Genomic DNA, 22,725 nt, shown 5'->3' on the forward strand with positions numbered 1-22,725 from the left:
CACCATTAGGCATTTTGACTATCATATTAGATCATATCGAATTAAAGTTCAATGTTGTACAGTAAAAACGGTAAAGATGCTTGATTTGGATGAATTATACAGTCAGGGTGGCCTGATCTCAAATATATCAGCCTCCGTCAGAGCTTGTGGAGCTATACATTTTCACAGCAAGTTTCTGTCATTTTAATGTTATTACGTGGGACTTTAACTAAAAATAATCTCAACAATTAAACAGTCAAAATGCTTGTCTGTGGGTAAGTGTACAGTCAGAGTTGCCCTGATTACAAATATATCAGCCAATATACCAGCCACTGTCAGAACGTATGGCGCAAGGTGCTTTGGCCCTTTCAATGCATTTATCATAAATTATAGAATACGCGTGCCCTCCAACCATAAGGCCGGCTGGCTTGCCCACGGACCGGCGAATCTGACAACAGCCAGGGTCCCACCGCTGCGTTATTCAATATGCTCAATTCTATCTTTCGTTTAAGCAAGACATAAATACCCAAATGTGTGTATCTGTGATGATAAAACAACCCAGCTTCATTATAATGACTGATTATAACAGAGGATAGACGGCTGCACGGAGTGACCTGACACCGGCGTGACGCCATCTAGTGGCGGGCCTCTGAACCACATCTAAAAGGTCCGCTGCGATCCTTGCAAAAAAAAAGTATTCTGCACCAATTACTTCCGGTGGGGTCACGGTGTTGCAGTAGCGTTTGGATATATTCTGTCATTAAAAACACAGCGTTTCATACATGTTTCACACAGCGTGTGTTGATCTTGCCATCTGAGAGAGTTATCGCTGGTTTAGTGGTCTAATAAACATCCAGAGGACCAACAGCGTGGTGAGACAAGGGGCCGAAAGAGGAAGCAGTAGGCGACCATCTTTCTTCTGCCAGCAATAACAAGAACGAGAGAGTGGCTCAAGTGGGACTATTGAGTTTGAGATTTAATGCATTTTTTATACTTGGACACATACTGGACGTTCACCTCCACATCCCAATAGGCTGACATTGTCGGACACGGATCTCCTCCCCGACCTGACCTGAGGTTCACAAGAAGACTGGCTATTAGAATTTGTATTCCATTTTTTCATGTTTCCAACAGGTTTACCTTCCCCTAATCCTCCACCCAGGCCGACCCAGGAGGCTAGACCAGCAGCTTCTGATGTCAAACACGACAGCAGCATCACGCCTTCGAAGAAGAGGAGAATAAACAGTGGGGCCGAGAGGGAAGACTTGATTGATTCCATTTCTTCGTCTCCCAAATCCCTGAATTCTCCCACTTCGCAACACATCCAGAAGAAGTTGCGGTTCGAGGACTCTGTGGATTTCATCGGACTGGATGTGAAGATGACTGAGGAAACTGCTTCATGCTCAAATAAGAGCAAGAACGTGTTCCTGCCCGGCGGTGGGGGACACCACGCCAACGGACTGACCAAGACCGCAGGATCCAACACGTTCTCCAACAGTAAACCTGGAGCCGCGAAGAAACTAGTCATCAAGAACTTCAAAGGTAGGCTTTTTGATGTCGGAAGCTGATGGGCATACTGATTCATGGCTCAACTGCCTGTAATGCAATAGCACTGCGTTCACTAGTGGTAGCCTGTTTCCTTAGTGCAAACAGGCCTTCTAAGATTATTGTGTCTCAGTATATTGCTCTTTTTGAAAACTGTTTTTGCACACAGATAAGCCAAAGCTGCCAGAGAATTACACACACGAGACCTGGCAGAAGTTGAAGGAGGCAGTGGAGGCCATTCAAAACAGCACTTCCATCAAATACAACCTAGAGGAGCTCTACCAGGTAGGACTGTGGAAGCAAGGCTTGATAATCCAACAAATGTTTGCGTGTGGCCTATGGAAATGGGCACCTGTCTTGATATACCACAAATATGTGGTTTCTTTCCCCTTTCTAAGGCTGTTGAGAACCTCTGCTCCCACAAGATATCTGCAAAACTCTACAAGCAGCTTAGGGCTGTGTGTGAGGACCACATCAAGGCGCAGATCAGCCAATTCAGAGAATATCCTTTCCCCTGTTCCCGTTTTCCTCCGTCAAGTCCCCTGTTAAAGCCATGCATTAGTGTTTTGAACTGAGATCAGAGATTTCAGATATCGCTCACGCCACTATTGTATGACCTTAACCCGTATACTTACAGATGCGTTGGATAGTGTGCTCTTTCTGAAGAAAATTGACAAGTGTTGGCAAGATCACTGTAGACAAATGGTAGGGGATCCTTGAATTAATAAACGCACTGGTAGGGTTGCTATAATATTAAACCAAATGTAACATTTAAACGACGTGTTTAAAACATTTTATTTTTCAACAGATCATGATCAGGAGTATATTCTTGTTCCTGGACCGCACCTACGTTTTACAAAACTCAATGCTTCCTTCAATCTGGTGAGTCTTTATTTCCTCCTCTGGGTTCACGCTAAAGCATGGCGGTCCTTCTGCAGAGCGGGCGGCTGACCTCGCTCTGCTGTGTGTCTCAGGGACATGGGTCTGGAGCTCTTTAGGTTCTACATCATCAGCGACCTGAAGGTCCAGAGCAAGACCATCGACGGCATCCTGCTGCTCATCGAGAGGGAGCGCAGCGGCGAGGCCATCGACCGCTGCCTGCTGAGGAGTCTACTGAGCATGCTCTCTGACCTGCAGGTAACCCTCCTCTAACCCTGCCTCCCTCCATCTCACGGACACACGTGTTTCTTTACTCCTTAGCTCGCTAGCTCCTTGTTATCGAGTTTCCTTTTCTCACTACATGTTTTGTAAATTGACATGCCAACACTAGTCTTGAGACTTGCTGTTACAGTTCCCGTGCAGCTCTGATGGAGGCTTATCTTTTAGCAAATAATACCACACTGGACTAACTATGAAAGGGAAACACTTTTTCTAGACTTCTCATTGGCCCATTTTCTAGGTTTCTAATTTGCACCTTTTCTAGAATTCTCAGCCATCTTGGAACCACCCCATCCAAAAAATACTTTTTTATTTGTCTGCGGTGCAGTTGTGGATTTACAAGAGAATATTAAATGTTCTGAGCTGTTTCCATTGACTAACTATTCCCCCTGTACACCTGTCCTCTATCTAATTAACATGTGTTTTTTAAAAGTAAGCTCAGGTGAAATGTCTCTTTTGGCCCCTATTGTTTCCAAGATGAATGGGAGCCACCAGTAGGGTCGACGGCTGTGTTATTTGAGATCAGCACTGACCGTTCTTTTGACGAAGCGTCAACATCTCATTAGAGAATAGCTCTAATGGCCGCCGTGTTCTCTCCAACCCTGACAGATTTATCAGGACTCCTTTGAGCAGCGGTTCCTGGAGGAAACTAATCGTCTATATGCTGCGGAGGGGCAGCGGTTGATGCAGGAGAGAGAGGTGATTAATGTGTCTGATACGCCCAGCCTCAACTCCCCAATGACTGCAATGGAGGGCCACTCTCTGAATGCGACCTGGGGCCTTCTGCTGCATACACACACACACACACACACACACACACACACACACACACACACACACACACACACACACACACACACACACACACACACACACACACACACACACACACACACACACACTCCCTTTCATTTAAGATAATAGAATAGTTTGGGCGTTTGTGTCATCGCACATTTTTTTCCTGAGCAAACACCTTTTCTCGTCGCACTGTTTTGCATCGCTGTAGCCAGTCCTGTCGTAACGGCCCTCTTCTGTCATCAGGTGCCAGAGTATCTGTACCACGTCAACAAGCGCCTGGAGGAGGAAGCCGACCGGGTCATCACCTATCTGGACCAGAGCACACAGTGAGTGGCCGGCCGCTGGGAAATGAATGGAGCACCTTTCGATGGGCTGCACATTTCCCCTGTTAGTGGTCGATGTAAATGACTCATTTTTGGTATTCTTTTAGAAAACCACTTATTGCTACTGTAGAGAAGCAGCTGCTGGGGGAACATCTCACTGCCACACTTCAGAAAGGTACGTCCCCATTGTTATCTATGTTATGACATTTTCAGGTTAATTTGATTGATTGATGCAGCTGCCTTTTTAAGGGCTGCCATTTAAAAGATAAATAAAGTAATTGGTACTGTATTGAATGTTCTAGTTTTGGCTATCTACTGTCTTTAATGCCTTTTTATACTGTAGAGTATTGCATACACCATAGACTCTGTCTGCAAACGCTTAGCGTGGATGCTGATCCAAGTTCCCGGGTTTCCATGCATGGCGGCGTGCTGGCATGGCCACGTTTCTTAAGCCCTTGTTGCTTGAACCCCCAGGGTTGACCCACCTGCTGGACGAGAACCGGATCGAGGATCTGTCCCTCCTCTACCAGCTGTTCAGCCGAGTGCGGGGCGGAGTTCAGGTCTTGTTGCAGCAGTGGATAGAGTACATTAAGGTAGGCTGTACGTTAAGGTGGGCTGTACGTTAAGGTAGGCTGTACGTTAAGGTAGGCTGTACGTTAAGGTAGGCTGTACGTTAAGGTGGGCTGGGCATTGAGGTAGGCTGTACGTTAAGGTAGGCTGTACGTTAAGGTGGGCTGTACATTAAGGTAGGCTGTACGTTAAGGTGGGCTGTACGTTAAGGTGGGCTGTGCGTTAAGTTGGGCTGTACGTTAATTTGGGCTGATCGTTAAGGTGGGTTGTACGTTAAGGTAGGCTGTACGTTAAGGTAGGCTGTACGTTAAGGTAGACTGAACATTAACCCATTCAGACCGGATCACGCATCTGTGCCTGTTTACCTTTAAGACCTGATTGGGCATCAATGCGTGTTTACCATTAACCCATTTGTACCTGCTGCGCGGAGCAACATTGTATCTACTAGATACAATGTTGCGCTGCACAGCAGCCGGTACAAATGGGTTAAGGTAGGCTGGGTATTAAGGTGGGCTGTACGTTAAGGTAGGCTGTACAATAATGTGGGCTGTACGTTAAGATGGGCTGTACGTTAAGGTAGGCTGTACATTGAGGTAGACTGAACATTAAGGTAGGCTGGGTATTAAGATGGGCTGTACGTTAAGGTGGGCTGTACGTAAAGGTAGGCTGTACGTTAAGGTGGGCTGTATGTTAAGGTGGGCTGTACATTAAAGTGGGCTGTACATTAAGGTGGGCTGTACGTTAAGGTGGGCTGGGCATTAAGGTACGCTGTACATTAAGGTAAGCCCTGAATAACCAACCAGGAACAGATGGAGGACACTTTGGTAGTTTGAACCCTGTTGTTGTTTCTTGAGGTCGGTGGTTGACTGCATCAACAAACAAATTATTACTAATTGAAAGAAAAACAAAACAAACGTTTAAACTAACTATGTCTCTTCTGATTCCTTGTGCAGTAGACTTTTAGAAGCACTTTTTGTAGTGACTCTAATTTTGATTATAGGATTGGAATGCTTTTAGCCTGACTTTAAACTTCTGCCTAATCGCAGCATTTAACAGTCATGAAGTCCTTTGGCAGAAACATATCCAGAACGGCTTCAAGATGAGGCTGAGAACAACTTTCCAGAAATGTCTTTTTTAAATTTTCAGCAGAAGATCTAAAATTCCTGAGTAGGGCTGAATGATTTTGGGAAATAATCTAATTATGACTTTTAGACCAATATTTTGATTACGATTTAGTATTTAATTTTTCTTTCTGAAGTTCCTTATCCTGAGGCAATCTCTGTTTCATTAAATGATCAGATTAGAGGGCTTTTGTACATTCATATTCAATTATGGAAAATTGCTGTTATTTTCAATTTTGTGCTTATGATCATCTTGGCTTTGAAAATCGAGATGGGTTGAGGAATGTCCTGCTGGCCTTAAAGTCAACACTAACGGTTCCTTCTCTCAGGTGTTTGGAAGCACGATTGTTATCAACCCGGAGAAGGACAAGACGATGGTTCAGGAGTTGCTGGACTTCAAAGACAAAGTGGACCACATCATCGACATCTGCTTCATGAAGAACGAGAAGTTTGTCAACGCCATGAAAGAGGCATTTGAAACGTTCATCAACAAACGTCCCAACAAGCCCGCTGAACTCATCGGTAAGAGAAGGCCTCTTCCTGCGGACACTTGTTTGATCCTAATCCAACCTAAACCTAATCCAACCTTCTTGTCTTTACTTCTATAGCAAAGCATGTTGACTCAAAGCTAAGGGCAGGAAACAAAGAGGCAACCGATGAAGAACTGGAGAAGATGCTGGACAAGATCATGATCATCTTTAGGTTCATTTATGGTAAGTTTTTGTTCTCAATATTGGTTAAAGGGGTAGTGAACCAAAAACATTATTATTATTATTATTATTATTATTATTATTATTATTATAATTGTTTTACTTAACTGTGTAATATGTCTTGAATGATTGTCAACATAGTAAGCTTTGTTGTATGTATGCACAAAATAGTATTTGCTTACTGTTACAAAAATTTTATTCCAGTACACTTTGGACGATATAATAGTACAACGCCATGTTATGTGACGGGCATTTTATATTGATCATCACTTCTTATAGACCTTATAAGAAGGTAGTATAATGTTTGTGTGGGTCGTAACCATGGGGAAGCAAGCAGGGCTGACGTCCCCACAGCCCGCTTGAAGGAGGTCGGGCTCGCTTCGGCCTGACCTCGGAGATGCTCCATGTCACGTGCGGCGTGGAACATTAGCGCATTTAAACTGGTAGTGGAACCGCAAATCAGCACGGCACGCTAGGACTGGGCATGGCTAATGGGACAGGGCCAATTCGAGCTGAAACGGGGGGTTACACTGACGCTTAAAATACTTTTACGATTTTTTTTTTTGCAGTGATGTAAAATGTCAAATACTTTGCATTAATGTCTGAATCCCCTTTTTAGGTAAAGACGTCTTTGAGGCCTTCTACAAGAAGGATCTGGCCAAGAGGCTGCTGGTGGGGAAAAGCGCTTCGGTCGATGCTGAGAAGTCGATGCTGTCGAAGCTCAAACATGGTTCGTGTTCTCATTCTCTCTGTATCTTGTTTACCCAAACCCATTGAAGTTGCATAAGTAAAGGTTGTCAATCCACCATACAGATATCGTAATGATTCATTAATCACCAATTATAATCTGGTTGTTTCCTTGCTTGCTGGGCACATCCCTTTTTATTTTAATTTTTTTAAGTGGGTTGTCATTAGAGTTGAACATAGACATTTTGGTTAAAATTATATAAAGGTTAAGCATGGATTTTCAGTTCTACACTTGATTTAGTCTCACAAATCAGACATTAAATGACAAATCAACACAGAGACTAGATCTAATGGCAGGCGTGCTAAAATCCGAGATCTGGCATTCCGTTTCTTTCGCCTCATATATCTGTAATCACATAATTGGGACGAGGCGTAATGCCCCTTCGGGTTTCTGCCATAGCATGGTAGGACTGCTGGATCTGACATTTCTCTTTATGATCACTTATTGACTAATTATTTATTCATTAATTTATACACTTACTAATCATTTACATTAAGAATGCGGAGCGGCTTTCACCAGTAAGCTGGAGGGCATGTTCAAGGACATGGAGCTGTCCAAGGACATCATGATGCAGTTCAAACAGGTGATACTCATTTTGAGCTACGCTTTCCCAAAACCATGGCCCTGGTTGGTCCCACATTATTCCTTTGACGCGTTGAATTGTCTACGCGTCCAATGGCACAATTCCTCGGAAGCCACTGACTGTACCTAAAGATATATATTGTTTCTCGTTCTTTTGACAAATGTACTTATTGTAAGTTGATTTGGATAAAAAAGTCATAAATATAGGAACAAACTGTTGGTTGACTACCATCGTAACGGTCTAACCCTCCTTGCAAGTACCAGAACATCCCAGGCAACATTGAGCTGACGGTGAACATCCTAACCATGGGTTACTGGCCGACGTACGTCCCCATGGAGGTTCATCTGCCTGCAGAGGTTAGTATCCGGTGGACATGGATGTCTTTCACCTCACACATGAACCAGACACTGGCGTGACTTACAACACGTGTGTTTTTATCAAATGATCAGATGGTGCGGCTGCAGGAGATCTTTAAGACCTTCTACCTCGGCAAACACAGTGGGAGGAAGCTGCAGTGGCAATCAACACTGGGACATTGTGTCTTGAGGGCGGAATTCAAAGAGGTATGCTAATGCTTTCTGCTCGTTTCCGCTCTTCCTGTGTGTCCTGAGGACCACCCCGTGAAGCCACAGGTTTCAAACACGATGATCTCTTTGTCTGTGTCCCTGCAGGGCCGCAAGGAGCTCCAGGTGTCTCTGTTCCAAACACTGGTGCTGCTGATGTTCAACGAAGGGGAGGAGTTCTCCCTGGACGAGATCAAGTTGGCGACAGGAATAGGTTTGTTCAATCTCACGCACACAGGATTCGAAAGCATTTAGCAACCTGGCCCTGTTACTCAATGTGCCTTGTCCCTAAGATTCGCGAACGATTCGTCAGAACAGAGCTTCATCTACCCTCAACCTTACATTGATTGAGTCTAAAACGTTCTCATGGTGGTTGAGGCAGCTTGGGCTTTTCTTCTTAAAACCACTCACTTGTAATACTCGAGCGGCGACGTAGGCTAATGCTGCAGAAATGTGCTGTTTTTCGAGCACCGTCACCGTCTGAGACCTTCTGGTGTTTGAAAAGGCTCCATTTGCGGGCGTACCTCATATTTAAAAGCAAAGGGATGAGGCCAGACACCTGAGATTCCCTGTAACAGACCATATGACTTAACGAACTGAACAAACGACTCAAAAGAACGATTTGTGATAGTGAAGGGAACTGAATTCCCGGAAAATAATCGTTTTTGCCCACGCCTACTAAGAACAAATGGTTTAAGTGTGTGTTTGTGTTTGTGTCGGACACTACAGAGGACAGCGAGCTGAGGCGGACTCTGCAGTCGCTAGCGTGCGGCAAAGCCCGGGTCCTCACCAAGGTGCCGAAGAGCAAAGACATCGAGGACGGAGACAAGTTCTCGTGCAACGACGACTTCAAACACAAACTCTTCAGGATCAAGATCAACCAGATCCAGATGAAGGAAACGGTACGACCTGGCCCAGGGTGGCAGACTCTCTCATTCTAATCGTTCCCCATTGTGTTGAACTGAGATCCTCATGGTTCCTGTGTGTGCCCCCCCCCCCCCCCATCCCCCCACCCCTTCCCTTAGGTGGAGGAACAAGCGAGCACCACCGAACGGGTGTACCAGGATCGTCAGTACCAGATCGACGCCGCCATTGTTAGGATCATGAAAATGCGCAAGACCCTGACCCACAATCTGCTGGTGTCCGAGGTCTACAACCAGCTCAAGTTTCCAGTGAAGGTAAAAACCCTCACCCACAACCCTGTGTCTCTTTCCATTGGCTACGTTATTAAGGTTTAATATGTGAGCAGCCGGCCAATTAGTTTTAATGCAATTTAGGCGCTCTGCACAAATGGCATTTTTCTAATGAGCCATTAGGCAGTCTTGTTGGAGCACAGTGTGTCCTGTCAGACCCTGTTGCAATGTGCCTTCGCAGCTCTGTTGAACATGCCAACGGAAGAGGCTCTGCTGAACTTAAACAGGGCATTGTTAACCCCCCCCCCCCCCCCCCCCCCCCCCCTCTCCCCGACCCTCAGCCTGCTGACCTGAAGAAAAGAATAGAGTCTCTGATCGACCGAGACTATATGGAGCGTGACAAGGAGAACCCCAACCAGTACAACTACGTGGCTTAGAGGAAGAGGGCGAGAGAGCAAGAGCGGGAGAGAGATGGAGGAAGACGAGGGCCATCCGGTTGGGCCGAAGGCTTTCTTGAATGCTTTGTCTCCTCTCCTGGTCGCTCCATCGGACGGCTCCAGTTTTTCCTCCTTAAACCCAGCGACCGACAAGTGAATGGATACTGCTTCCCGGGAGAGCCTGTCAGGGCTGGGGTGACCTTGTGGACCGCATGCCCGTTTAAAATAGGATATTGTCCGCGTTCCTCTTTCGCCAGTAAGAGAATGGGACTTCCACGGACAAGGAAACATACAGATGTTGGTCATTTTTGCTCTTTTCTGTTTATGGAGGGAGGAGAAATATTTATTTTCAAACTTAGATTCTTCTCTCTTCATAGTTTCGTGAAATGCATTCGGCTCCTTTATTGCGTCACTTGTTTTTTTCGTTCACCGTCTATCCTCCGCCAATACACACATGCATACACACATATACACCTCAACATATACCCACCTAACACTGCTCACTTGTACTCTGTGTTGGAAGTAGGAAAAAATAGGGTGGTTTCCTCGGTCAGCGTCAGATGTGAGGCCAATGGATTAACATTCATCTCCAGATCTCATGTTTGAGTCGTTCCAGTGTTAAATGTGTGCATCTGTGAACATTTTAAATTTGCAATGCTCCGTTTCACTGCTACAGCGATGCTTATGTCAAACAGAATTCATGGGATAGGATCAAATTTGAAAATTAGGCCAGAATTGCGGTATGTGCCAAAATTACAGCACTTATTTTGTTATCCCGATGTCTTCATCTTGCTCTGCATTTCCATTGAACACATATTTTTCATCACTTTTTTTTTCTTCCCTATGTCACAAGTTTTTTGTACATACATCATGGACGTTACATTTTTAAAAAAGTGTTTGAGAGGCACCTGTTTTTTAAAAGGTTTTTGTGTTAACAAGTAGGGTGTTGTAATGACTAAGCACAAGAACGTCAGTCGCTCCTTTTCTGAATTCTTTTTTTCTTTTTTCCATCACCTAATGAGCATCTTTTTTTTTTTTTTTACACGTTTCATTAAGTGTCTTGTTGGCCCTGGTTAAAAGTGGGATGAATGTGAATCAATTGTCTCAACAGATGAATTGATTAAGAAATCATGCTTGACCAGATTTATGCCCTGTGTCCAAATGAGTCTGTTGGGTTATTGCTTCAGATTAAAAACAATTGTCTGTTTGAATTCATATTTTTTATCTCCTCCACTTTATGCTTCGAAAGTATGTGCAATAGTGTCTCTGACAATAGTCACTTTAGTTAAGATACGATTATCTATTATTTAAGTTGTGTATTTAAGACCTAGACAGTAACTAATCTCCTATATAACTGATGACAGTGTTTAAAATGGGCCTTATGACGCCACGCCTCTGTTATGACGCCACCTCCAGCACTCAGTCATATGACCAGGCCGGGTCCATTTCCTGGTACAGTCGGTAGCTGCAGTCTGGGTTCACCTGCAAGCGTCTCAAGCTCAAGTCGGCTACTCGCTGTGGTCAAGAACAACAAACCATCCGGCCAACATGATCCACCCCGCAGTGCTCTTCCTGGCCCTGGCCCTCGGACTAGGTACGTACCGCGGTGATGCGGCTCCGTGCGTCGGCACGACTTGTTGTTGGTCGAATGGTGAAACTTCTAGGACACTTCGGGCCCGACGTCGGACTTCGGCTCTCCGCTGAAAACACGCACTGATACTTCAATAACTTATTGTTCGTCTCACGGGGCTGACGCTGCAAATCCTAATAAAAATGTGCGTTTAATTTGAATGCAAAAATAACCCTGCGTAATCCCCGGCAGCCATGATCCTTTGACTCAGCATCTAGCCCCCGTGTTGTGCTAGGTGGCTACATGTTAGCTTCGGTGTTGTGCTAGGTGGCTACTTGTTAGCCTCTATGTTGTGCTAGGTGGCTACTTGTTAGCCTCTATGTCGTGCTAGCTGGCTACTTGTTAGCCTCTCTGTTGTGCAAGGTTGTTACATGTTAGCCTATATGTTGTGCTAGGCGGCTGAATGTTAGCCTCTGTGTTGTGCTAGGTGGCTACATGTTAGCCTCGGTGCTAGGTGGCTACTTGTTAGTCTCGGAGCTGTGCTAGGTAGATATTCGCTATCTACGTCAGTGCGGGTGAGCTAGCGCTGGACGCACCACGGAGGCCAACCATCCACTTTTATTGCATTCAACAACCGGTGATCCGCCTGGGATACTGTGGTCCACTGGGGCTATCTGTCATACTTTGGACGTGGTTTGGTTTTGCCTGAACGCATTACTAGGTCAGGTGTCCTGTGTGACAGGGGCATCTGTTTTGAGCTTATCTGGGTTTTATGGTCTGCACTTGATGAGCCATGGCCTGTGAAACCGCTGCGCAGAACAGTGACATTTAGCTTCCTGCTGTTCCAGTTTCCTCCCGTCCCGTACAATGACTCAGGCATTACAGGGGGAGCCGTGTCGATGCCGTCATGGTTGTTCTGTCTGACTGTACTTGTTTCCTTTGACCCAGTCACATGCTGTCTTCACTAACACGCAGTTACTACACAAGACTTTATTTGCTTCCTTCGACCCAATCATTCGGTATCTTCGGTGACATCTAGTAACTTCAACAGACAGTGCGCTCGTTTCCTTTGACCACATCCCAAGCTGTCTTTACTTTAATTTGGTAACTTTACAGAACTGTGATGCCTATGCAGTGTAAGAGGTTTCAATTCGTTCGTCACCGCAGTTAATTCAACTCAAAGTGAAACCAGTTGTTAAACTGACTCGGAGCATTATGGGTTTTAAAGGAAATGGTTTTTTTTACGCAGGAAGGAAGGCGCTGTGTGGTTACCATGGCTTTGACCCACCACAACTTTGCAAAACCTTGTTGTTGCTTTGTGCCGTTCTATCAGTGTGTGAGAGGCCTTAACCCTGTCGGAAGCATAAAGAAAAACCCTTCTCAACACACAACATCAACACACACGTCGCGTTCTACTTTGTGTCCCAGAAGCTTCACCCCTCTTTGACCCTGACATCAGAATCAACAGCTGATAAGACTGAGCTCCACAGATACACCCCGACACCGGGGTTCGTGACCTTAGGGACTTTATGACTTCTTCGTCATGAGAAAAATGACGAAGAAGTCACGCCAACATCCGGAGCAAAGGGGAACCATAACAGACTTGTTGGTAGAGAGACTGGCAAAACTCTAGTGTTTTACTCCCGTTTTCTCTCAAATATGAAAGATAACACCTTATACTAGTGAACATGTTTTAGACCGGGCTAAAATAGGGTTCCTTCATAAAAAATATTAAGTTACTAGGTGTGGATTTGTAAAAATGTTCGACACAAAAAAGTTTTCCCCAAAATGAAGGTGGACCGGATATGTTTCAATAAGTAACGGGCGGTCAATCATCTCTAGAGAGGATCTTTCAAGGTCCATTTGCTGCTGTTTTGTGGTCCAATGGTTCCACTTGCTGAGGTCAGACTCTAGGAGAGAGTAGGGCTTCTCCATTATGGGAAAAATCCTAATCATGATTATTTTGGTCAATAAACCAAATGTGAAATTATCGATTATTTTTGAGTTTGAAAACATGATTTTTTTATTTTTTTTTTTTCAGGATGTCTATCCCAAAAAAACACTTTGTTACTGAGAACTTTGACATTTCGCCTTAAAAAAATACACAAAAAGGTCAAATAGAAAATGTTTACATCTAAAGTAATGTACAGATATGTATCCATGTATCCAGCCGTTCACTTTCTATAAAACATTTAATGAAAAAATAATCAAACTCGATTATATTAGCTTTGCGATAGTTTGACGCTAAAATCGAAATCGTGATTAAAATAAGATTAATCGCCCAGTCCTAGGAGACAGTATTTCATGACTTGGCAAATTCGATTCCTCCACGTGTGACAAAACCGAAAGTCCAAAAATAATTTCTTCAAACCAACATTATGCCAAAAAATGTCTTCTCCATTTTTAAATTTTAAAAATATAACCTTTAAAACCAAACTGCTTTGTTTTTACTAATGGAGAACGTCTTTGTTTTGCAGGCACCCAGTTGACCACTGCGACTGAGGTGTTGGTGAACAACACTGAAGGCAAGCTCTGTCTGTATGCAAACCTGAAGGTGAACTTCTCCGTCGTCTACGAGGCCGTCGGAGACAAGGTGGGTCCATCATCCAAAGGGTTTTCTCATCTACACATCTGCGAACTTGTCGCTTTTCAGCGACAATCGCCGTTTTCTTGGTCAATTGGGTCATTCACGTGAATCGCGTAGAACCGGAGAGTTTTTTTAGAGGTTGGGGGTGTGGGGAAGGCTGTCCTTCATATGAAACATTATTGGATAATTGTTATAATTGACATTTCTCTGGGCCAATCGGAATCTCAGCACTTGCATCAGAATCTTGAAGCACACAGCGCCGACTGAGCTTTTGGATGAGACGTCTGGCTATCGCGCGAGTCTGATGGAAACTCTTAACGTCAATTTGAAGTAGGGGTGTAGGCCTATGGTATAAACAGTATGGAAAGTACACCAGTCTGAATTTGCGCTACGGTATGGATTTTGACGTAACCGTGACACCGGTGTGACCGGTAGACAGTGTTGTGTGTAACGCCTAACAAAGTAAGTAACGCGTTAATACAGTAACCTAACTACTTTTTCATGTAAAAAGTAAAGTTACGCGCAGCTACTGAAAATATGGTAACGAAACATAGTGCCTTTTTCAATTCGGCGCCAAGTTACTTTTCTCAGGGACAGATTTGACAGCTCAGAATTCGAGTAGCCGTATATCTCGAAACATCGATCAGTCCTTGGACCGATGATTCCCCCCCCCGACACTTGTTTACTCTGAGGCGTTTGCAGGTCTGCATCTATTTATACTTTTGCTTCTCCTATGTTCTTGTTGGGTTCATCCTTGGCAATGACAATAGAATGATTGTTGATGTGATACTTATGAGCCATCTGCATAAGGACCAATTATTCAACAGCACTAAGCTCTCTTTAGTCTGGTGTCCTCCTTGTTCCCGTAAAAGTGTTGACCACTTTGATCACACATTTAGTAATTACATTTACATTTACATTTAGGGCATTTAGCAGACGCTTTTATCCAAAGCGACTTACAAGAAGTGCATTTGTTATAATAAGTACATTTGTCATAAGAAGTGAAACAATATATCGCTGTTGGTACAGTAAAGATGTTCATAGAACCAAGTGCAAGTATTACAATCGCTAGGCTAACCCATTCCCCGTGTAAAGCAACGATAGCAGCTACTGTAGACGCTACACAATTAAGTACCTTGAATAAGTGCAATGTGCAAGTGCCAGGACGTACAACATTCAATGGTGGCTGTGCATTGGTTTCTATGCAGAGTCGAGGTGAACGAGGTAATTAAGCAGAAACTTTTACCAAAACAGGTCAAGCTTGGATCCATCGCAACTTAAAATGATCGTATTAGTGTACATTATGTAGGCTAATATTTATGCATATTTAGGAGCTTATATTGGTTTTAAATATACAAAAGGTATTGATTAAACACACTTTTTTTTGTTTCACCAGCCACTTTTTAAATGTGCTCTTGGAGCACAGTAGCATGATTCATGTTTTCACGGCTCCGGCCTGTAAGATGATCCCTGTTCCTGTTGAGTGACGGTGCGTCGTCGTGTCTTTCAGAACGCGACGGCGGCATTCTCCCTCCCTGACGCCGTCCTCACCAACGGGAGCTCCTGTGCCAACAGCAGCTCCACGCTGCGGCTGAGCTTCGGCCAGGGACACTCCTGGACCATGAGCTTCAGCAAGGGAGCGCAGACCTACCAGGCCGTCTCCGTCACCGTTGACCTCAACCTCACCGACGCGGCCATCTTCCCCAACGCCACGTCAAACAGTGAGCACAAAGCCTCATGTATATTAAAAAATTATTCGCCAAAGGCGAAGTGAATAGCGGGGAATATTATATAATATACTATTCCCCACTATTCACGGAGCCTGAGGTACACGTTAACACAAGATAACACTTTTTGCCGGGATTTATTTGTTTTTATTAGCAAACAAAGCGGGATACTTTGTGATAAACGATATCCCGAGTTTGAGATCTTAACCATGAGATATTGCCCACCAATCAAATTGCGCCATCTTAGGAGATTCACGTGTAGCATATACTAAAATCGTATATGTAGAGATGTTCGATATTTTTTTTTTTCCTTCCGGTACCGATTCCTGAACTTGAGGATCGGCCGAAACCGAGTGTACCGATACAGCATCTAGCATTGTAACTACTAACAGCACTTGTTCTCTTTGAAGGGTTCTCTTATGTTGACAGCTACCGTCGCCAATTAGATTTTTCACAACTAGATAATTTACATTTATATTCTAGAATTATAATAATGCATTTGCATTCTTTTAGTTAAGCGTGAGCACCCATGTTTTTCCGACTTGATAGCTCGAACACACGAAGGTCATAGATGACGTGTTTCCCATTCCGACTATCCAACTCTGACCATCAACGAACAAAGCATAACACTGCGTGTGTTTGCGATGTTCTTTGCCTGTGTAGTAAAGGAGCTAGTCACATGACGGTATCGGATCGGCGCATAGGCTTGCATACTCGCCGACACCCGATACTACATTTTAGGCAATATCGGAGGAATTTCAAAACGGGCATCGGAACACCTTTACTTACATGAACCTAATCATACATGAACATAACCGTCTATGCCCGAGGGATGGGGCCCCACATTAATCCACTTTTCTCCTTGGTTCCTCACAGAGACGATGAGTGTGACCGTGAACGTGACCGCGACTGACCTGTCGAAGGCCGGCCTCGGAACCTGCTACTCCTGCAACAGCCAGGACGTGATCCAAGAGGGCGGCGTGAGCCAGACGCTGTGGAACGTTCTCATCCAGGCGTTTGTGGCCAACGGCAGCAAGAGCCAAGAAAGTAAGTACAGGGAGTCACAACGCCTCCACACGACGACCTCACCGCGTACGTCCCCAACATGTCCCTGACGTTCCCCGTTCTCCCACCGCTTAGTTACGCCATGCGCCGCTGATGTGCCGATCACGCCCAGTCCCGCTCCCACCAACACCACCACCACCACCACCACCACCGTAGCGCCCACCACCGCCATCCCAAGCCCCCCGCTCCCAACACCCCCGACCGGGAAGTACCAAGTCACCGCGGAGGTCAACCGCACGGCTTGTCTCATGGCCAACTTCGGCCTGCGCATCGGATTCAAGATTCAAGGACAGGTATTCACAGCCACGCCTTTTTAAAAGTTGCTCCATCGGCTCCTCTGCCTGAACCTCTCGTGACGACGTGCTCATTGGCTGCCGTTTGCTCGTCTTTCCTTCCTTCCCTAAAAGCTCCAGGAGATGAACCTGGAGCCCAACGGGACGAGTGCCTCGGGGACCTGCGGCGTCAACAGCAGCCAGCTGGTGCTGAGCAACTCCGTCGCCACTCTGATGTTCACCTTCGTCAATGTAAGCTCGCCTGCTGAACACGGGGGGGAGAGACACGCCTCACCCTGACGAGCTGGTCGTCGCCTTGAGGGGCTGACACCGCCGTCGTGTGAATGTGTGCATGAATGGGTGAATGTGAGGCAGTATTGTACAGCTTTGAGTGGCCGCTGGTTAGAAAAGCGCGGTATAAATACAGTCAAGGACACAGTAAGGGTGTGCCGAGGTGGTTGAAGGGCCGTTTGGGTTAATGTTCTACTTTGTCTCCTGCGGTTCACAGGAGACGGCCAAGTTCCGCCTGCACGCCGTCAGCGTCAACATCACGACCGGCACAGGTGAGCGGGGTCACGACCCCCAGCCTTTCATCGCCCCCCCCCCCCCCCCCAAATCACAGTACATTTTACATTAACATTTAGCAGACGCTTTTATCCAAAGAGTCTTACAGTAAGTACATTAGTCAGTACCGTCGGTACTGTAACGATGTTCATAGAACGATGTGCCAAGCACTAACCATCGCTAGGTTAACCCTTTCCCCGTATACAACAAAGATATCTACGATAAGATGCTACACAATGATAAGTACTATTCTTAAGGGCAAGGGCGTAGAAGAAGTGCGTAAGAGGGCTAGGGGGGGGGCTATGCAGAGTCAATGTGATCTCTGAACAAGAGAGTCTTGAGTCTTCTGCGGAGGCTGGTGAACGACTCTGCGGTCCTACATTGAGGTGTCTTCATGCAGTGGGGGGTTCTTTCACACAGCGTGTTCTCCACCCCACAGGGCCACAGTTCTCCGGTGGGAACGCTAACCTGAGCCTGTGGGTGGCGTCAGTGGGCAGCTCCTACATGTGCAACAAGGAGCAGAGCTACAACATCAGCGACTCCCTGTTCTTCCACACCTTCGACCTGCAAGTGCAGCCCTTCGCCGTCGCCAGCGGGAAATTCAGCACGGGTAGGTTCCACCAACGCACACACACACACACACCTGCAGACACACACCTGCCTTATCATCTGGGCGACGGGGTTATTGGGTTATTACAAAAACAGACCAGATTCAGAAGGAATAAGGTAACGCTAATCTAAGTTAAGTAAAGGTTGTTGGACTCATTAAAATTGGCTGGAAGGAAAAGAGGAAGCTGAGTAACGCTACAGTAAGGACCTTAAGTCAAATTGGGTCCGTAAACTTCCTTTTGTTTATTCAAGTTATGAAGGTAAGTTAAGTGTTGCTCTTTTGCCTTTAACACATATTATTTGTATCACATTTGATTTCATACACAATCGCATAAATTTATAGTTGCATGATATGATCCGATTTAAGTAATTGTAAACATAATTCATGCTACAACATGTAGCCTAATGGATGCATCCTCAAAAAAACATTAAAGATCAGGGTATGAAACATAAACCAAACCATCACTCATGTGTAATCTGACCAATCACCTTCAATCGTAAACTGTATAGAAGATGCATATTTCCTATTGGCAATAAAACAAGTTGAAAACGACTGCAAATGTGAAGTGTTTGACCGTTGAGCTTTGTTGTCATACAGGCGCCTCCTGATTCCCTTGTTGATTAACCCTCTCTCTATCTGCAGCTCATGAATGTTCACTGGATGACACCACAGCCTTAATCCCAATCATTGTTGGCTGTGCACTGACTGGCCTGATTCTCATTGTAGTGGTTGCTTATATCATTGGTCGAAGGAAGACTTATGTTGGATACCAGACTCTCTAGAGCGGGTCCTGCGTTAATCCTTCATCGTTTTTACGGGGCTTCCAAGTTTGGTCTTTTTGGATTATTTGGGAATATTAATTTGTCAGTTATATTGGATATTAACTGCGTTACATGCTGATGGTAGCAACTTTTCAAGCTGATTTGGGATTTATGTGTCAGTCAGAACACAATTTGACTCCAGAAAATACTGAATATCGCTTGATGTTAAGCACTAAAAAAATAATTTGTAAAAATGTTATATTTTAGTATTATCCTTGTATTATTATTTCAAAACCAAAAAAGGAATAATTCCTGAGGCCCAAACTTTCCACCCCATTGTTTTTGTTGCTTCATTGTTGTTCATTCTGTTGTCTGGTTGGTCCTTTTTCCTTTTTGTTTTGTTTTTTATTTGACTTTTATTGGTTGTACATGAGTGCAAGATACAGTGCCCTGCTTTTTAAAAACGTCACTCAAATTGGAAAAGATAATTCAGTTAGCAATAAATAGTTTCAAAGGTTTTCTCCGCCATGCACGATTAGATGACACGTTTGACCCCTCCCCCTTCAATTACTTAAATCTCATACGCAGAAAAGACTCATTGACATTACCTCGATTTGGCAATTTCTAATTCAATATTAGACCATATTTTGTCTCTTAAATCCCACATTTGAGTTATTATTTAGCTTTCTTCAGTTTTTGAGTTATGTTGCCTCTAAACGTATTAATGTTGCGGACTCATGTTGACAACATGTGCAGTCGTTTCCTTGCATTGGAAACACAAATCTTCCAGAAACCCATCTCGCCTTCTTTGCACTTTGTTTAAAGAATGTCAACCGCTGACATCGTTTGAGTTCTTCCTGTGGATCAGGTGAACAGATTTGAGATGGCTCCTCCGACAACCACGCCTTTTTGAAAAATTTAGATAATTGTCAGGTAACGAATCTCCTTCTGTACAAACCAATATTTCACCCTTCAAAAACGTTGTGTAGCGCCAATCTCAAAGGTCACATAGTTCCTCTGCTACGGATAGGCTCTCTGGGGGCATTATGTTTGGTAAAGGGATCGCTCTCTGGCTGAAGAGAGCTTCATATCAATGCACTTAGGCCTTCTCCACATGTTTGACATGCCTGTTGAAATGTATGCTGCATAGTCACCCGTGTTGTAGTTTAGGTTAATCGTTATGAATGCTGGAAATAAACTTGTGCTGGTCGCACAATTCAGTGTCCTGAAGCCTGTCCATGTGTGTGTTTTGTGGGTCCGTCTGCGCTGTACCAGTGTGTAGACACTGTGTACCAGTGTGTAGACACTGTGTACCTGTGTGTACTAGTTTAACAGCCCTTAAGTCTATCACTACAGCACTACAACCGCATAAGAAATGACTTTTGATTTGATATATTTTTACGTTGCTTGCGATCAAACCATTAAACATGCATGAATCAGTGTATTAATGACTTTGATTTTTGCTTCTCATTTTGTTTTGGTCACTTTGGTCGACGCTTGCCTGCTTTTTAAGGCGTGTGCTGCCCTTAACCAAAGTAGGGGAGGGATTTGCAGCACCACTCTCTACTAGTTAGTGTGCTGAAAACCAACCCACTCAAACAATCGTCTCTTCTAGAGGTCGAATGACCGGAAAGTTGTCTCACTTTGAGCCATGCTCAGAGATGGTTTGGTCCGGCCCTTTCGTTTGGGGTGTCATTTTGCAAAGGGATCTAGTGCTGTAAATCCGAACCCACTCACAAATCGCTCGTCTACAAATGATTGCTGACGTCGTTTTCATTCTTTTAGGCTTTTATCTGTGATAAATCGGATGGAAAATCGTGGTGTCATTATGAGTGCATCGTTTTTGTTTTTCTAAATCAAAAGTATGGAAATAAAGTATGTTCTTTGTCCCGGATCCATGTGTAAATCCTTTCATTTTAACAACACATTTTCCATTTCTTTAGGGGGGGGCCTGTTAATGTTGACCTAGTCACCGTTCATTGTTGTGTTTCTTAGTTCTTCACTCTCCTTCTGTTTTCTAAAACGTTCCTGTGTCTGCTCTCTTCACTCTCGTCTAGCCGAGGAATGCACGCTCGATGAGAGCTTCCTTGTTCCCATAGCGGTCGGAGTCGCCCTGGTTGTTCTCATTCTTATTGTGCTGCTGGCCTATTTCATTGGAAGAAAGCGAAACCTAGCCAGTGGCTACGAGTCTTTCTAATCCCATTATTTCACCCAGTACCACCAGTATTCAATGCCGGATGCCTTTTGCCTAACTGTGTGAAAAAGAAAAGAGAAACAACTTGATGAGTCTGCATGTTAACCATATATGATGCATTCTATTGCCTCCGTGTTCAGTGTGTGTCCTTCCTCGATGTAACACAGTGTGAACATTTAATGTAATTACAGCCATTGTATCCGATTGTGTTGTTCTGTCGAATGCCACTTATCCCACGTGGTTGAACGAGTGCGTGAGTCTATGTTTGGACTGCTTTCTTGCACCTTCACTGCAGTTTGAAACTCTGTGCCATGTGATTCTGTTCACCCCCTCTTTATTTAATATTATCTGTCTGCTGACTAAATCATTAACTCTCTGTCTCTGTCTCTCTCTCTGTCTCTCTCTTTGTTTGTTTACGTTAGCTGAGGAATGCTTCCTGGACTCTGATTTGAGCTTTCTGGTGCCCATTGCAGTGGGTGTGGCACTCAGCTTCCTAATCATCCTTGTGCTTATCTCTTACCTGATTGGCCGAAGGAAGAGCCGCACCGGCTACCAGTCAGTATAGGCTCTTCCCGCACCCCCCCCCCCCAGCTTCTGTCTCCCTGGCAACCCTAACACTGCTTCCAAACCCTACTTCCTCTAACAGCATCTCCTCCCGACCCCCTCCCCCATCCGACCACTGCTGCCCCTTGTGGATGGGGGGGCTGTCTGTTTTCTCCTCTTAGTTCCTAATCAGTTGACCTCTGATATTTTCCTGTACCCGCGAAAGAGTTTAAAGACCACCCATCAGCGATTTTTCTCCTTTGGCTGCTTTTTCATTGTCCTGTCCTCCAACAACTTGATCAAGCACCCAAACAAACTGATCATCGATTAATTCTTAATTAATAGATTGCATGTTATTCATCAAATGTTTTGGTAGCTGGCTATTCCCTTCCCTAGGGTGACCACCCAACCCCCCCTTTTTCAAATGTATGTCTCTGTATTAACTATGTGAACTATTCTATATATGTATAGAATGATTTATTTGATTTTATGACCAATTCCACACTATTCTGTTTTGACATGCTCATCCAATAGAACTTCAGACTCCTACTTTCATTGGTTTGCAGCCCTGCGCCGCGGTTTTATTTTTGTACTCACATGTATCGCTTCTAATGACTTGCACATGATGAAACGCACACTCAAGAGAAATTGTGCTTTTTGCATTAAATGTTCAGGAAGACGTTAACTCAATGAAAGGGACAGTAACATATGAAGACCTTTTAACCAGTGGTGGAATCGGTGTTGTGTAGATGTGATTGAGGCTGGCTTCACTAACTCGTACTAATGTTAAGGACCTTCTCAGGAAAAGGTCGTCAGAGGAGGGGTTTCTCGGTCCCTTTACTTTGTGCTGAAATGTTGTGTTTCATGTTGGTTCACTCAAGTGAATGTATATGAAAATTAGGAACATTTTTTGTTTATTTTTTGTAATACATTCATGATTAAAGGTGGTCAATTGGAACAACATTAAATTGGTTTCAGATCTGGATTAAGCCCAGTCCCCACACGGATAGAAGAATTCCAGTCAGACCTGATTTGCACTTAAAGAATCCCGTTCACTATCGGAGATAACTGACTAAATACCGGCTGCACACAGGCCCAAGCCTCCTTGTGTTTGCACCATCACATTCGCACAATTAGTTTTCTGTGCAGTCCTGTACACACTTG

At 44.6% G+C, this 22,725-nt stretch overlaps 2 protein-coding genes across 4 annotated transcripts; both read left to right on the top strand.

The window, feature by feature from the left end:
- The first annotated feature begins 741 nt into the window (after window positions 1–741).
- Window positions 742–10,814, top strand: cul4b (cullin 4B). Of its 2 annotated transcripts, none has more exons than XM_079745276.1 (20): window positions 742–1,521; window positions 1,694–1,809; window positions 1,923–2,026; window positions 2,160–2,229; window positions 2,333–2,406; window positions 2,499–2,661; window positions 3,292–3,381; window positions 3,724–3,806; window positions 3,911–3,978; window positions 4,278–4,396; window positions 5,824–6,016; window positions 6,103–6,207; window positions 6,824–6,934; window positions 7,450–7,535; window positions 7,793–7,891; window positions 7,985–8,098; window positions 8,207–8,312; window positions 8,828–9,000; window positions 9,124–9,276; window positions 9,573–10,814. In XM_079745276.1, exons 1-20 carry the CDS (start codon window positions 1,101–1,103, stop codon window positions 9,666–9,668), a joined length of 2,544 nt encoding a protein of 847 aa, XP_079601402.1. In that variant the 5' UTR covers window positions 742–1,100; the 3' UTR covers window positions 9,669–10,814. The 2 variants fall into 2 exon arrangements, with proteins under 2 accessions (XP_079601402.1, XP_079601403.1); XM_079745277.1 differs by having other exon boundaries at window positions 7,799–7,891.
- A 295-nt stretch (window positions 10,815–11,109) lies between these two features.
- lamp2 (lysosomal-associated membrane protein 2) lies at window positions 11,110–21,341 on the top strand. Of its 2 annotated transcripts, none has more exons than XM_079745078.1 (9): window positions 11,110–11,262; window positions 13,716–13,831; window positions 15,336–15,546; window positions 16,429–16,599; window positions 16,693–16,910; window positions 17,025–17,141; window positions 17,398–17,452; window positions 17,893–18,063; window positions 20,882–21,341. In XM_079745078.1, the coding sequence occupies exons 1-9, from the start codon at window positions 11,217–11,219 to the stop codon at window positions 21,019–21,021; spliced, it is 1,245 nt and encodes a 414-aa protein (XP_079601204.1). In that variant the 5' UTR covers window positions 11,110–11,216; the 3' UTR covers window positions 21,022–21,341. The 2 variants fall into 2 exon arrangements, with proteins under 2 accessions (XP_079601204.1, XP_079601203.1); XM_079745077.1 differs by lacking the exon at window positions 20,882–21,341 and adding an exon at window positions 18,706–20,718.
- The last annotated feature ends 1,384 nt before the right edge of the window (window positions 21,342–22,725 follow it).

The sequence above is a fragment of the Pollachius pollachius genome (genome assembly GCF_949987615.1).
Source record: "Pollachius pollachius genome assembly, chromosome: 10".
Classification (NCBI taxonomy): domain Eukaryota; kingdom Metazoa; phylum Chordata; class Actinopteri; order Gadiformes; family Gadidae; genus Pollachius; species Pollachius pollachius.